Raw genomic sequence first — 16735 nt, 5'->3', positions numbered from 1 at the left:
AACCTCATCAGATTTTTGATCATACAGTTAAATGCCTATTTACGAAGTAAGTGTGCATTTAGTCTTCTGTCTGAATGAGGAGTAGTAGTGAATGTCGGTCGAAAGTCAGAGACGAGTTATTAGAACGAAGTGTCTTGTTTTTAAAACTCGCAGACAGTAAATAAGAGGTGTTGGCACCTGCTTCCTCTCACCTCTTAAAAACATTTCTCCGTCTGTACTAACCGTTCTTAAACATTCCTGCATCCTCTCTTGACTTCTAGTGACAGTCTAACATCACTAGAAACACACCCCTGCTGGTTGTTTCAACCAATCAGGAAGTACCACGTAACAGGAAGTGGATACCTCTTTAAAAGGCGACACTTCTTGGAACTATTCAGTCTTAGGGCTAAGTCCTGGAACTCAGTCTTCTTCGAAGTCTTTTCCAGTCTTGCTGGAACTTTCAGTCGGAGATGAGACTCAACTAAGTAGCGGATAAATATTTAGTTAAAACTCAACCCGAGCAGTAAATGCTCCACTTCTAAGGAAGCTTATTCGGTTGAACCGAGTACTTCGTCACAATTTCTGATGACCCCAGCTACTTTAACCGGAGACGCTGAAAAGGGAGCGTGCTAATGGACTTCTGTTCCGGAGTGGAGGTATCCACCATCTCAGGTAACAAGCCATTGACGTCCTGAAGTGTACCGGAGAGCTGAGCTGGATGTCGGAGGAAGGGTGCAATGTTCTGGTTCAACACATAACTTTCATCCATCTAAACCTCCTCTTTAAATCTTTAAACTTCCATTCTCCTTCTCTTTAAACTTCTATTCGCCAGTAAATCCAGCTAGATGCCTTCAGAGATGAATCAGTCTCAATCAGTAATCTTCTGTTGTCTTGTTAGTAAAGCGTGCCAAGTTTATTAATCAGAAACAGATCAGCAAATCAATGTGTACATGTTTGATGTTAAATTTTGATTCTGTTAAATAAATGACCACATTTATTCTGATGGGTCAAAGATAAAATGGCGTCTCATGTCACTGATTATACTCCACTCACAAGTTATCTGGGTCACAGAACAGAAATTTAACTCGAAAAAGAAAAGAATCCGTTGTAATTAAACAATTAATATTCTTTGTGCTTGAACTAGCTTTAAGAATAATTAATTAGTAGTGAAGTTAACCCTTACATCACTACACCACTCTTCATTTAAATGTGATAAACTTCTTTATTATGAATTAATCGCACATTTCTTTAGACCACAGAGGCCCCAATATAAATGCACAGAGTTTATGTTTTTATTCGATCATTCTAAAACGGGACACATTATGGTATGCCGTCTATCCGTCTGTGGAAAAACAATGTTCTCTAAGCTCTGAACTGATAACCCTTTAACACGGAAACATCAAACTGCACAGCTGGACACCTCATGAGTCAAGAACGATCCCTATTGATTTCAAGGTTACAGAGTCCACAGTGACCCCTGTCTGAAAACATTGTGCTTTAAATCTGCAACTGTGTAACGCAGGAATGTCAAATGGCACAGATGGACACCCCATGGATCAAGGATGATCCCTATTGATTTCAAGGTCATGGGGTCAAAAGTCAAGGTCACAGGTGCACCCTTTGTTAAAACTTTATCTAGGCTTGCATCATCAGGGGGTAATTGTGTAACATTGCAACTTTCATGTTCCTACATGTTTGTCGGTTTACACATGGATAACATCATGTGTGAAATTGACTTGTCACTGCACCACAGGTTTGTATTTACTTAACAGACACATATAATCATGATTGTTGTGTTAAGGAATTTATGCTTTGGACTTTGATTACGCTGACAATTTACTGGCAGGTCGTATAATGTGACGTTGGTGGTATTCTTGTTGTAACTCGGTCTGGTAAAAACTCCCGACATCTATAGTTGCAGTCAAAAACGATGAGCTTATCATGTTTTACTTATTTGTGATTTAAAAAAAAAATGTTTGTGAATTGTTTTTTTCTCTCCCAGGATTAAATTATTATTTAACATAAAACTTAAGAAAAAAAAAGAAGCATTAAGTGCAAAAGTTTGAATTTATTGTGGATTTTTTTCAGGTCAGAATTTATACGTTGCATAAAACTCCACAGAGTTTTGGTCAAATGTTCTTTAGAAAGCTGCACCTCAGCCAAACCTTTATCGTTAGACATCTACAAGCTACTGGCGTATTTAAGGCAGAAGCTTTGGAAACTCTTTTTTTTTTTTTCCAAATGAAAGCTGTAAACAAATTATTTGAACTTCCAGCTGCAGTCAGTCAGGATCACTATCAAAAGGGTAGACCTTGTCGCGTTAAAAGACATTTGAGAACATTTAGCAACACTTATTCAAACAATAGCTAAATGCATCTACATCTTTAAAACTGCGTGGTTAAAATCCATAATGAATTCAAACTTATGCACCCAATTTTTATTTTCAAAATCAGTAAAGTTATACACGAAGTACACACTAAAAAACAGCGCAGATAAACCAGTAAAAGCCTGAAACCGGTGACATTTATGTCCGTGATGAGTGCATGTAATGCTTTGACCTCGTGTAAATGAGATATACATAATATTTCTACTTCAAACATTACTTCTCACTGTTGTTTGTCCATAATCATGCCCTCTCATCAGACATTTCCTCTGACTCTGTATAACCTGAGATAAAGCTAACAGTGGGCCTCAAGCCATAAATTAGTTCTATTAGGTATTCACTAACTTTTTTAACTGACTTTGAGTAATGGGATCCTTTTCCAGGAATAATGTCTATGTTTTACATCAAACAATGTTTTTTTTTCTGTTCATGTAAAGGTCTTGTTTAAGCTAACCTAACGTCAGTTCAATAGTTAACCTGTAATCATAGCCTGCATTGAGGACTGTTAAGAAATCAACACTTTTAGCTGTTTATATGACTCATTTCCACAGCAGGGTGAATCGTTAGAAGTTATTTGTTCAGATGTACTCGTTACATTTGCATGTGCACATGCACCATTGCATTTCTCTGTAATCGTGTTTACATAAGTCTTTTTTTCCATATTTGTTCAGAGTCATCATGACCATCTGTAACAGCAGATGAAACAAAGGGAGTTTTGTGATCACAGTTCACAGTGAGCGGGACCTTCACATCATTTCACTTGAATCTGGCTTGACTTTTTTTTTTTTTTTTTTACAAGAATCTCGTCTGTCATACTGGAAATAAACCAGATATATTTTAATGTTGAAGGATTTCCCCTCTCCATTCGATTCTGTTCTCTCATTCCCACTTCTTCTCCTGTCCCACTAGCTCGTTATCTGCAAGCTGTGACGAAGAACCAGGTAACACGAGGGCCCTGTTTCTGCACCGTGTGGAAAAAGCATCACTGGTGTCAGAGACAAAGTGATGGGAATGGAACCACCCACTCCCTCTTCCCTTGCCTCACTCCAGTTCTACTTTCCCTCTCTTCTCCTGTCTCACGCACGGTGACCTACTTTCCTCGTGACCTGTTTATGCAAGCGTCGGTGCAGAGAGTCAGATCAGGAACAGAAGCGGTGCAGCAGAGTGCTGCACGAGTTTTGCTGTGCTTGCATCCAGTGTCACCTTGATGTGGGGGATACAAACAGCAGTTGATGCTATTGCAGCCAACTGCTGTTGTGAGGCGATTATAAAGAATGTTAATTGAATAAAAAAAAAAAGCTGAAGTCCTTTAGTAATGACAAATAGTTTTATTTTTCCCGTTGCATTCATGTGGGAATGATGTACGTGTGTGTGTGTGTGTGTGTGTGCACATGTTCTTGCGTGTGTGACTGAGAGCATTGTGAAGGACACTGATGTGTCAGCCTCAAAGAGCTGCTTTGTTTGCAGGCGAAGATGAAGTTACTACTCTGGGTTACATTCCCTCCTCCTGTAGCTTCTACACCCTCCCTCCCCCGACTTCCATCTTTACTGAGCCTCCCTTTGCCTTTATGTTATGAAATTGACCTAATTCTGGTTTAGTGGGAAATATTAGATTAAAAATAATCATTGTTTATATGTGACTGCATGTGTTTAGTCGAGATTAAATGTTTTTCAGGGACACAGTGTGTGATTACAATTTTACATTGTTTTTTTTTAGGCATTGCAGCACTGAAAACTGCATGTAGAATACATACATATATGTATAAATATTTCTGTTTTTTGTTGTTGTAAATACATTATCCTTCTTTGCTTTTATATAACTTTTGAGTTTTTTGTGTTTTTCAATTTTCATTTCATCATTTGTCTTTGGGTTTCCCTTTTAATTTTCAATGGTTTTTTTAATTTTTTTTTTTTTACAAAAACATGAATTTATCTTAAAGTTCGTACTTAGTTCCTAAACAAATGAACCTAACCAAAACATTAAAATAAATTTGTTACACTTTTTGTCATATCGCCTTATAATAAACATCAATTCATTCTTTTTCTTGTTTTTCAATGGATAAATATTTAAAAATGTAAATTCCCACAGCATTTCTTTATTCCTTTTTTATTTGCATGTTAGTTTTTGCAATACTTTTCTTATTTGTTTTTAAAGTTGTGTTATGAGTTAGGTCAAGTGAAGTCAATTTATAAAGTTAGGACCTACTTCTGTCCTCCCCTGATGTGGGCTGCAGGTCTAAAGGTATTTGCAGGCCGTGAGCCTGTAGAAGTAGGACAGTGTTACATCACACTAACTTGCCATGGGAACTTTTTGGTCCATTTGAGTAAAGTGTGTCAGCATGTCACAGCTTTGCTTCTCTTATTGCCCCTCTGATGCCAAAAAGAGTCAGGTGTTCAACAGAAACTGTGCAACACAAGACCTTCACTAAAAACAAGGTGTGCCTTTAGAGCTTTGGCTTCTCTGGAATCTTGAGTTTCTGACAAAACACAGTACAGCAGAAAAACTTATCAATAAAAAGTTTTCATTTGAAATATAAACCAATATATTAAATTTGAACTGGACCAACATGCATAAAAGCAAATAAATAAAGCACCAATAAAAACTCAGAAAAAGTGAATTATTTTGTTGATTATGTCGACAAGTCAACATTCTTTTTTTTTATTGTTGAAATGTTCCCACAATAAACATTAGTGTCTTTACATGGTATTGACCAGCCAGACCAACCACCACCCATCTCTAAACACCACACTTATTTTGCCTTATTTTTTCTCTCCTGGCTTCATCTTTAAAACCACTGGCAAAACCACAGACATTACTGATCAACACACACTGAAAAAAGTGGGCCGGGGTACGGAGGAATGGATCAAATACACGTCATCACAGTCAGTAGGAGTAAAAGACACAGCATAGAAGGAAACAGAACATCACGGGATATAAAACAAATGAAACAAACATTACAGTGTTTGTGAAACTTTACATTTATACACAAGCACCAACAAAGCCAAACATGGTACACAGACATTAAAGTAGAATCCAGTGAAGGCAATTCATCACAACCCAGTAGCAGAACTACGATAAGGGGTCCAACAACCCCTGAAAAACAACGCCCAATGGAGCCATTTGGGGAAACATGGGAGGACCCTCACTATGACTTTTAATTATAATATTAGAACATTAACTGAATTCAATTGGAATTAGCTGTTTTTATGTTATAATTAACTTTTCCTAACGTAAACTTGTTCTAAAATTTGTCATGGGCCTTCTTGGTCACACTACTAAACCATATTTCATGACACTAAAAATAAACAGTAGCTATGCAGGGCTCGTCACAGGAGGAGGCTCTCCTTATGAACTCAGTGCACTGTAGTGTGTTTAAATAAATGGGTCTAAATTGATCCTGCTTTTACTCCCAAGTATCACCACCAGCATAAAAACTCAACTATCTAGGTTGTGACAGGTATCTAAAAGGGTCTGTACACATTCCTCGTCTACGTTCCTGTGTTTTTTTTTTCTTTTTCAGTGATGGGCGCGTTGATGAGGAGGAGATAAATACATGGGCCAGTGAACAGCAACAAGAAGAAGATACAATTGATAAAGCTCAAAGAAACTAAAGGCTTTAAAGCCTGCAGCTTGTGAATCCCACTGGAAACTAAAACAGCTGGTTAAAGGTTTATACTTTGTAGATCCAAACATTTTAATGAGGTCATAGTCTCAAGAAGAAAATTGTTCGTTAGATGCTGCGAACTCTGAAAATTGGTAAACAGGACATTAACGCCAATGCTCAATTATCAAGTGATGTTCATTTTTAAGCAATAGTTTAGCCATTTTGAAGTGGAATTTTTTTGACAGCTTAAAAACAAAAAAGGTTTTAACCGTTGCAGATAGCTTTTTGAACAGCCTCAATTTAGGGAAATGGTTCAAACCTAACCTGATCCATAACCTAATGGTTTGTCTGAATACAGCTAAGACCCAAAATGGATTTGTTTTTCCTTTTTTGGCTGCTCTCTTCTGCCACGGCAAGGAAACTTGCATGGAGATTTGGTGACCGTGTCCTTATTGGCATAACCTGGGCTCAAAGCCTGCAGCCTCAAGACAATGAAACCACGGCTATGTCTATAGTTACCACGGACCCCTAAAACCAAACTGGACTGTCACTCAAAAAGCAGCTCTAGTCTCTAAAATGTCATCATAACGTATGAGAATGGCATTTTATAAACCATTAAATCACAATCAAAGTTGCATTTACTTGGAGTTTATGGTTATTTAGAGGCACAAATGTTGTATTTGTGACACGGTTTGTGTAAGTTTCAGAATATTTGGACAGAAATAACAGTACAATGCAAGACTGATGTCAATGTAAAGGTTTAAATAATTGTGTGTGTAAGAAATGCTGTGAAAATTGAGTTGATTCAAGATGGTAAAATCTGTGGTCGAAACAAATTTATTTGAACTGGCTGGTTTGAGCTTAGCAGTACATTTGGAATTTCACATTTTCTCGCAATGCCATTGTCTTAAATTTTGCATTAACTGGTAGATTTAGCAAAAATATTAGGAAATTCTTGCTAGATGTCATGTGACCCTAATATATCAACACTTCCACAGTTGTAAAAAAAATACTAGAGAATTCACATAAATAACCAAGAGCTCATTTAAGCCAGTAGCGATCCATTTTAGCTATAGCTGCTTCAGATTAGCCGTTAACTTGTCATTTCTGTCCCACTGAACCATTCCTTCAATGACACTCTTGAAAAATATTTCTAAGATTGTATTTATACATTTATAACTTATATATAGAGAGACCAACTTCAAAATAGCTCAACTTTTCTTTTAACTGGGCCCTGAAAGTAATGGACATTGTGAATGTACAGTAACTGTGATTTGTCATAGGGTGGTCACTTTCAGAGTCCTCTTACACCACTTAAGGTTGGCCAGGATTTTTTTTTTTTCTTGAATTTGTATTCGAACTTTTTTCTCTAAAATATAGGTTTAAAATAGATACATATATTCATTTATATCACATTTATATACAAAAAGAAGTGCTTAAAAATAAATGCGATGGTGATTTATTTATGGGATACAATGGAGATGGTAGAGGATGGACTGATAGAGGTAGGGTTTGGGAAGAGGATGGAACTTAATATTTACAATGACTGTGGCGTTCTTTGGTTGACAGGATATCCCCAGTGAATGATTGCATTTGATTGTAGTTAAGGCAGAGAGCCGAACATGTGTAGGCTCATCTACAATTGGATATGTACCAAATTTATAATAGCTTTCAGTTTTTACATTCTTTTTTCCCGAACTATCAAATGTGCTCTTAGTGACGTACTTCGCTGGGTGTTGTTGAATGAGAAAAAGTAGAAAAGCAAGGAGTTCCATTCCTCCTCTCATCTCATAAACAAAAGTGCTTCTGAAAGTATAGAGAGGATATAAGAAATGACAAAACTGTACAATACATACAAATATCATACAGCCCTACAATATGTCCAGCCTTTTGGTGACTCCGGGCATTGGGAAAATAAAAAAAGCCTTGACTATTGTCCCAAGAACTTAAAGATGGGATCCAATTATAGGGCAAAGGCATGATGGCAGGGTAGTTCTTAGAGGAGAAACTGTGTCTTCAAGTTATAAACTAAAAGTCACCTAATCTCGTCTCTTGTTCCGTCGTCCACCATACTCCTTTTTCCCTCCCTCCTTCCTTGTCACCTCTGTTGATGCCACCTGTTTGTAAGGTCCACCTGGGCTCTCTTGTTTAATGTTCTGCAATGGTGAGAGGGACAGGTAAGGATGCTGGGGGAGAGGAGGTGGAGTAGCAGGTGGGGGGCTGGTTGGGGACTCCTGGCCAGAGCAGTTTCCACCACTGTTGCCACTGCTTCCGGTACTCATGGCCCGGTGTTTGAGTCTGAGTTTGTGTGGCAATGCGGTCCCCCTCACTTCCCCCTGGAGATCCCAGGCCTGTCCCTGGGAACAGCCTTGGTACTGAGGCACAGGTGAATCAGGCTGGAGGATGCTGGAATAATGATGGCTGTGGTAACTGCTCATGTCTGAGCAGGACAAAGAAGGGGACTCCTCATCATCGGTGGAGACCTCTTTGTCAGGGCTGCAGGGGTCACCTTCACTTGATGTGGTGTCCTTGCTAGAAGAGGGTAACTGGCTTTGATAATAAACCTCATTTCTGTGTTCACCTTCATAGCTTAGCACTGGTGGCTCCTCATCTTGTGTATTGAGGTATGGATGATGAGGCTGCTGGAGATGGTGGTACAGCTGAGAATGGCTGACCTCCTCAACTTGTTCATTCAGGAGTTCAGCAGATGATTCACTCTTGTCCTGTGGGGACTGCTGGTCCTGCTGTAGTTGTGGCTGGGTAAGTTGGCAAAGTCTGTGCAGCTGTCTTTCTTTGACCTCATTACAACTGTCTAACAACTCAAACGGAGAGTCCAATGTCTTTTTCTCTAGTTGTTTTGTCACCTCAGCCAGAGTCTCAATGGAGCTCTCTGTAATGGCCTGCTGTATTTGGCTACTGTTGCTGCTGTGCTTCAGTGCTGCCTGCAGATCAGCATCCTGGGGCCTTGTGAGGGCATCCACAGGAAAGGGGGCACTGCTGGCTCCATACAAAATGACGCTCCTTTGTGCAGCAGGTGGGTGAGATACAGCCTGGCTGACAGGTTTGATAGTGGTGACAGGCTCCTGGTGTGGTTGTGATTGCTGCTGAAGTAGGTGAGGTTGGTGCTGCTGCTGGCTCTGATATGCAGCATCTATCTCCTGATGCTGCTGGATCTGGTGGTTTGTTGGTACAGAGGCTAGACCACGGTGAATGTTAAACATGATCTGGGTTGTGGTGCCAGTGGTGATATCCATTTCCAGCCTGTCACCTTCCTGTTTGATCTCGAAGGGCAGTGGCTCTGGGCTGTCCCTTGAGGAGCCATCAGACATGTCAGACAAGGAGCCACGTGGAGAATACTTCACCAACTGCCTGTGACCCTCACTGCGACCGGACTGCTCTGTTTCAGAGGAATCAGAGTTTATCATCACCTGAGAACCACTGGAATAACCACTGGAGTAGTACTGAGTAGAAGAGCAGGATAAAGAAGAGCCCCCATTTCCTGTGCTGTTGTCCACACCAATTTGTTGGCTCTTTTCAATGTAGGAGGCTGTGCTTATAAGGCCGAAGCGCAGCTTCAGCTGGAGCAGCTCTGTCTTGAGCCTCGCATTCTCATCATTCAGTGCAATAACATGGTTTTCCAAAACCATGTCGTTCAGACGCCGCTTCTCTCTGGAGCGCTTGGCGGCCTCATTGTTCTTTCGTCGTTTTTCCCAGTACGAGGCATCTTTTTTCTCATCGGATATGAACTGACGCTTTCGTCTGCAGGTAACGTTGGGCTTGGGCTTGATAAGGCGCCCCAAGCGAGTTGGCGACCCCTGAAGAGAAGGAATAGACTCTTCATAGCTGCTGAATGTCTCTGGGCTGTTAAGGCCATTCTCTGAGGTTTGGACAGCTGAAGTCAGATTTTCCATATTTGTTGCGTAGTAGCCAGTTTGAATTGAAAGGGTTGTACTGAAAATACGTCACCTCCCAAGGTTTGCAGCCTGGTGATCGATACGTTCTTACCAAGAGGGGGCTCAAGTGTCCAAATAAGTCAAAAGGATGAAGAACAGCCAAAGTTTGGAATTAGCCACCGTCATTTATCCACTTTCAGAGTTCCCTTTTCAGTGTCCAACACACACGCAAGTGGGTCAGTTAAGTTCTGGTTTAGCTTGAGAACACACAGTGTGCAAGGTTGCTGTTGAGGTATCCAAGATCTCCACACAAACAGCAGGAAGTAGGTAGGCCTGTCTACCTCAGCGTGTCAGTCTCTTGGGGAGCCTCGCTCTGTCTCCCTCTGTCTGTTCTCTTTGCAGATGACTGCAAGATGAAAGTCTGCAGAGATAAAAAAAAAAAAAAAAAGTTAATCCAGGACTGTTGGTGTTATTATAGACACATGTATCAAACTCAGTACTTCTTTTATGACAGTTTAAAAATAATTTCTTGTAGAACTGTTTTTAAAGAAAGCATGCTGATCAAGGATACATTTCTACATTTGTGCAGGGTTTTTTTTCAGTTGTTTTGGCATGTCTGACTGTGCCATGCCCTGACAACAACTGGATAGTTGCTAGACCTTCAGAGTCTGACCTTTTGACCCTCCTACTGAGCAGATCTGTCTGCAGCCTGTGACCTCTGACCCCCTTTCCTGACATGTTGATGTTGAGTTTTGTGATGCAATTGGCGCACTAAGTTCATTGCAAGGCAGCCAGCCCTGTTTCAACTTGTCACTCCGAATCTTATAAAAACAAGTGAGCAACGTTTAAATACCCAAGCTCACATTTTAATGGCAGCGCTAAGCAAAACCAAATGACGGTAATTATAACTTGCACACACAGCAGCCGAGGCAAGCTCATCCATAAAATGAATTACACAACAGCACAGATATTACATCAGTCGGAGACATGCAGAGCACAAAAACTGGATTGTGCAAGGATTAACGCTTTGCTTTATCTCATGAGAATTTGAGCCAGACAGAACGATGGGTGAGTCAGTTGAAAGATCCAATTGGGTTTCTTGGATTCGTTTTGAATTTAAAAAGATATCACGAGAGACAGGTTCTTCATTGAGAAACACCCTTTCACAAATACTGCTGACACCCCACCCCCAACCCATGTGCTCATCCGCAAAGGAATGTGGCAGCATTCTTCGCCAAAACAACTCAATGTCAAATCGATGTTACTGAGTGAGCGGATAGGGCAAACAAAGGCATCTGCTAATGAAGGTCAAGGATAAAGAAACCGAGACACTAAGGAGGGATATGGAGTTGTGTGTTTGTGGACTGAGTGTGTGCAGGGGGTGGTGGGGATGACTGGAAGGTGAACCGTTAATACATATAGGTCAAAGCTCCTGAAAAAATGGAGGAGGTGGGCTGGAGGAATAGAAAATGCTGCATTTAAGCAAAACCAGAGGGTTCTTAGAAAGCCTCAAATAATGGCGCGAGTTGAGAGCATGGAATGCACCTCTCCGTAATGGGCTGACAAGATGTGTCTAAAAATGTTACTGAATTAATTATTCTTCCTTGTTTACACATTTTCATGCTTTTTATGAGTTCAGAACTTAATGTTGGTCTAGTACATTTATCTAGAAATCACAATTTCTTGTCGCTTCAGTTATCTTGTGAAATATTTCAAACCTGACATGATAAATTGGCTTAAGTTTGTTCAAACATTTATTATACTCAGACTGTAATAAACACTGAGAAACGCACTTTCATAATCATGCACTGTATAGTTTAGAGTAAAAATTGATGAAATGATCACTGTTTCATGCTGATCACAGCATTCTCCTGGCAATAAGAAAGCAAAAGTTGTTGGTCCTCATAAGCGCTCCATGGTGGGGCTAAGACTATTATTATACTGGTGCCTGACTCACAGCATGACAGGATTGACCGACCTATGCTGTGATGTCAGTTTTGATTCAAAATGTCATTGTCAAGGTCAAGAATGCTGAGTATTACCCGAACATAAAAGTCGTTACAACCCCCAGAGACCCTTTCACGGTGCAATCCAAAGTCATTTAAGTGAAGTGATGTAGCGCTGGAGGTATTCTCTCAAAAATGTATGAATGTTCTCTGAAAATACATTTAAAATTATATATAAATGATTAGCTAAATCAATACTCAAATCCTGAATTTATCTGTTATGTTATAATTTGTCGTTGTGTTTTGCACAGGCTATTTGTCCTATTCCTCCTCTGGGTTAAACACTGTTATGTAATATTTTATAGTGAACATTTATTTTTCTAGAAAGAAAAATATTATTTTATCTAAACAAATTAGATAGAAGCATACGTTTTAAGTTTAAGTTTCTTTCCAAATCAGATTTAGAAAAATGCACCGATGTCTGAAGTAGTTTTTCCAGACTTAGGTTAACCATTTAAGGTCGTCCTTGTGAGGGTTTGACACGTGCATTTTCGGCACGAGAGGAAAAACTGACGGGAGAGAGGTTTTATTGGCGTGTCCCACTGACCCAGAAACTGGGGATCAGCCTCGTTCAGTAAACGAGTCTAGCTTCCTTTACTGTACGCCTCGCTGGAATATAGGTCAGCCGAGCGGTGCAAGGGCAAGGGAAAAGGGGAATATTTGAACAATATAATGGAGGCAAAAAAAGAAGCCGTACGTGTGAAGATTCAGAGCAATGCACGAATGTAGAGAGATGTGAGTGAGACAAAGAAGTGGAAGCAGTGAGGGAGAGTTAAAACAAAGGAGGAGATGGAGATAAGATTATACGGTTGCTTGGGAGGAGAAAAACCAGGGGCGACTGCAACAGTGTTGGTATTGTATCAGTACAAGAAATGTGTCACCCATAGCAACGAAAAAGGGGAAACGCCAGTCACGACTAATCGTATCAGACTTTCTCTCCCTTCTTTTAAACCAGCACCTTGACATGGTCAAGACGTTTTAAAGCAAATGGAGGGGACAGTGACACCACAGAGTATAGTTTATACTTCTTCTTTAGGGTGAAGAAGAATGACATCTGCACTCGTTCTCTGTTTTTTGCTTTTTTTGTCCAGATTTCAGCATTTTATGAGATGTATCACACTTTAAAAGGCATTTTCTAGCTCAAACATCCAAATTTAGCCACTGAAGCCACAAACCTGCTTCCTTGACCTGGAGCACTCTTTCCGTTATTCAAATATCCTTCACGTGTCATCGCTTGGTTTCTGTGGCACTTGTGAAATGATAGCACGGTAAAAGAATCCCAAGTGTCCCACCCTCGACCCAACCACGGGGCCCACGCCGCAAGAGCCTAAATGGGGCAATGAGCTCTTGAAAGAGTGGACTGAGTTCAAAGCCGCTGCACGTGTTTCAGTGGTCTGTTTCAGGAAATGAGAGCAGGGACGACATGAAAGGAGAGAGAGAGAGAGAGAGAGAGAGAGAGAGAGAGAGAGAGAGAGAGAGAGAGAGAGAGAGGGGGGGGGGGCGAGTGTATCTCAATCACTGACAAAGGGATTGATGAAAGTGTGGGAATCCACACCCTTCTTTACAGTGGGCTACAGAAGGTACGAGGACTGGGAGGGGTGTAAGATTGAAATCTCAAGAAAAAGATGTCCAGAAGAAAGGTCTGAGCATCAACTCAACAAGGAGAAGCAGAGACATATGCACCAATACAAGCCGCCATCTCTTTAGTAAAAGGAAAAAGAAAAGCCGAGTGACTCAGTCCATGTGTTGCAGCAGTCACATGCGCTCCCTTGACCTACAAACTGTAATTCTCCTTTCTGCATGGCTCCAAACCACAGAACAATAACAAAGCAAGGTCCTCATCTTTCATCACCTTCCGTGTGCCAGGAAACCCTGAGAAAGTCAAGAGGCCAGTAAAAGGAGGTCAGGATGAAAACTTCACAGTGGCTCCGCACCATAAACTCCTTATACCCCCCCCATACACAGCTTCAGTGGGCAGCAGTCTCAGTTCAGCCACTTCATTTAATCAGATGTTTTGTTGAGTAAAAAAATGAAAATCATTCGGATGCTGTTTTAGTGACAACGTTCAAGCTGCGCCTGTTTTCCAGCGTTTCTGCATGACTTGTTGGTTATGGTGGGGTCAGGATTTATTTTGGTTCTGATTCTGCCTTTCTAGTTGCACCTCCCAGACAACCCCTCCACCCCCACCCACATTTTCCTCCCAAAGCTCTGACCTACATTAAGTCCTGGCACAGAGACCCAGAGCGCAACAAACAGCCGCAGACTCTGGGTTTCCTCAGATTGCATAATCCGCTCCAGCCTTTAATCCATTTTCATTCTTGATTTCATGTCTAATAATCTGAAGCTTGTGTTTCTGAGGATGAGCAACAACAACAAAAACTGTTTCAGAACAAACGTTTCCTTCATAATCTGACTGCATCATCCTCTGCTCCAGGCACGCAGTTCCTGGAAAGTTGGAGAGGGGTAGAGACATATGATGCCCACGTGCAGCGTGATATATAACAGCGACAAGCCTGAAATCGATTACTGGATTTAAATTGAACCAAAAGACTCGCACGTGTCTGCAAATCTTCCACACACCCCCCCCCCCCCCCCCCCCAACTCCCCAGGCCGACTGAAGCTGCTCAGACGAGTTCCAGGTCATGATCAGATCTAACAAAACGAATCTTATGGATCCAGCAACACCTTGTGAGCAATACCCCCCCCCCCCCCCCCCACACACACACACACCTTACACCCTCGCGCGCCTCCTTTTGTTGCTCCGCCTGACAAATCGTGTTCATGCATTTTTCATCGGATTCTCAGTCATCCGCGCGACTCCAGCTGTGCCGTGAAATTCACCCACAGACACGTTCAACAGATCCAGATGTTCGGACCGCGGGAACCTCACCCCGATTCTCTCTACTCTCATCAGCTGCAAGCAAACAAATAAATAAACAAATAAATAATAAAACAATATAAAGAAGGTTGAGGCAGGAGAAATGTGAGCGGATCATAAAGGGTTAAACTGCGCACAGCCGCCTTAACCTTTACAAAGAGCTGCTCCACGTGACGAGTCCTTAAAACAGCGTAGGATTTTTGTTGTTGTTTGTTGTTTTCCTTAGCCTACTAACCCAAAACAAAGCAGGTGTCTGTAAACGGGGGGGTCCGATAATGACACAAACAACTGCTTGTGCTGCCACTATGATTTTTACGCACGGATCTGCGTAATAACTGTGCAATAAATGTGCCTCATTCTAACTTTCTACCCACCCCCCCACTCCCACACACACTCACACGCGCGCGCGCGCGCGCATGCAGCTCCACAGAGGCTGCAAACATCCACCCGCCTCGACATTGACGCACAAAACAAACCCACGCTCCGTGAGTGGATCAGGTCCCGGTGCGCATGGAGGTTGTAGACACTTACCCCTGTCTGTTTGTCTGAGGGTTTAAAATCCACAGAGGGCGCGCGCAGACCTGTCCTCGTGCAGGCTTCTCTCCATCTGTGTCCAGCCCGCTGCAGCCTCTCCTCCTGTCAGTGCTGGTGGATGCTGGAGTGTGAGCACGGCGCCTTGTTTTGGTGCGCTCCTCGCGTCATGATGTTCTCCCTCCCTCTTTGTTTTTCTCCCTTATTTCCTCCTTTCGCTCTCCTCCTTCTCCCTCCCGAGCCTCTAGATGTGTGTTAGTAGGTCAGTTGTTGCATAACAGGACGCTTCGGGTGCCTAGTCACGTTTTTTGTTTCTCTCCTGGCTCTGCCCACTTTTCCTCCGGAGCCTCCCTCCCCCTCGCTGTGCTCGCCCTTCGAGTCCTCCTGTTGCAGGGAGAGAGGAGCTGCTGGGAGGAGACAGGTTCGGAGAGGGCGGGTCCAGGGGTGCAAGCTAGATCCATCAGTCAAATGAGGACAGATGATCCTCAGAACAACGTCAGTAATAAAAAGCAGCAGTGTTTGTATGTTTCTTAATTACTTAGCTTGTTGTAAGCTCAGTCATCCAGGTGAATAACAACAAAAAGGTTCAATCATGTCGTCTGGACCAGTTTCTTTAAGTGAGAAACGTTTTGACCCCCATCCAGAGGACTTCCTCAGTCTGAGGCCTGCCAACCAGATCAGTCCCACAGGTAGGCTTCACTGCTGTGGTTCAAGCCAAACTCCTGTTGGAATCTCAGAAGTAGACTTTTAACATGTGCCAAACACACCCATCCAAAAACAATCAATCATCCTAAAACCAAAAAAGTCCATGCTCAATAATCCAGGTATACAATCCAACAATTTTCAATCAGGTCACTTGGACAGTTTCTTTTTTTGCTGAAAGGTTTCACCTTCCATCCGGAAGGCTTCATCAGTCAAGGAAACACACAACACTCATCCACACAACAATCATCCTGTACAACATAAATGTTTTAGGCAGATGGCCAACTTGCTACTCACAGAAACAGTCTGAGGACAACCAAGGCCGAAGGGATTCAGAAAAAGGGTCTGCAAGCTCAACCATCCAGGTAAATAACAGCAAACGTCTCTCACCTAAAGAATCTTGTCCAGATGATACAATTTAACCTTTTTTGTTGTACTTAAGCTTGTTGTTTATTGTCTCCTTCAGTGTGCTTTTAACTTTTTTAAACCTTTATTTATACAGATTAGTCTCAATGAGTCATGAGGACTCATTTTCAATCAAGAGAGAACTGTTTTAGACACACCATACAAATAAAAACAAAATAAAAACAGTGTTATAAAACACTGTTACTGTTAGCAGCATGGTCCTATTAGAAGAGTGGTCCTGTTAACAGCAAAGTACTGTTAGCAGTGTGGTTCTTTTAGCAGCATGGTTCTGTTAACAGCATGGTACTGTTAACAGCAAAGTACTGCTAGATGTGGGTTTTTTTTAGCATCAT

The 16735-nt window shown here is 41.6% G+C and overlaps 1 protein-coding gene across 1 annotated transcript; it reads right to left on the bottom strand.

Moving 5' to 3' along the window:
- Window positions 1-4980: 4980 nt before the first annotated feature.
- LOC119421484 lies at window positions 4981-15600 on the bottom strand. The gene is made up of 2 exons (XM_037688836.1): window positions 15276-15600; window positions 4981-10281 (listed from the first exon to the last, which is right to left on the bottom strand). The coding sequence occupies exon 2, from the start codon at window positions 9876-9878 to the stop codon at window positions 8007-8009; it is 1872 nt and encodes a 623-aa protein (XP_037544764.1). The 5' UTR covers window positions 9879-10281; window positions 15276-15600; the 3' UTR covers window positions 4981-8006.
- Between the last annotated feature and the right edge of the window lie 1135 nt (window positions 15601-16735).

Source organism: Nematolebias whitei, chromosome 15 (genome assembly GCF_014905685.2).
Source record: "Nematolebias whitei isolate Nwh7 chromosome 15, NemWhi1, whole genome shotgun sequence".
Lineage (NCBI taxonomy): Eukaryota > Metazoa > Chordata > Actinopteri > Cyprinodontiformes > Rivulidae > Nematolebias > Nematolebias whitei.
This window is presented reverse-complemented; position numbering and strand designations above follow the sequence as displayed.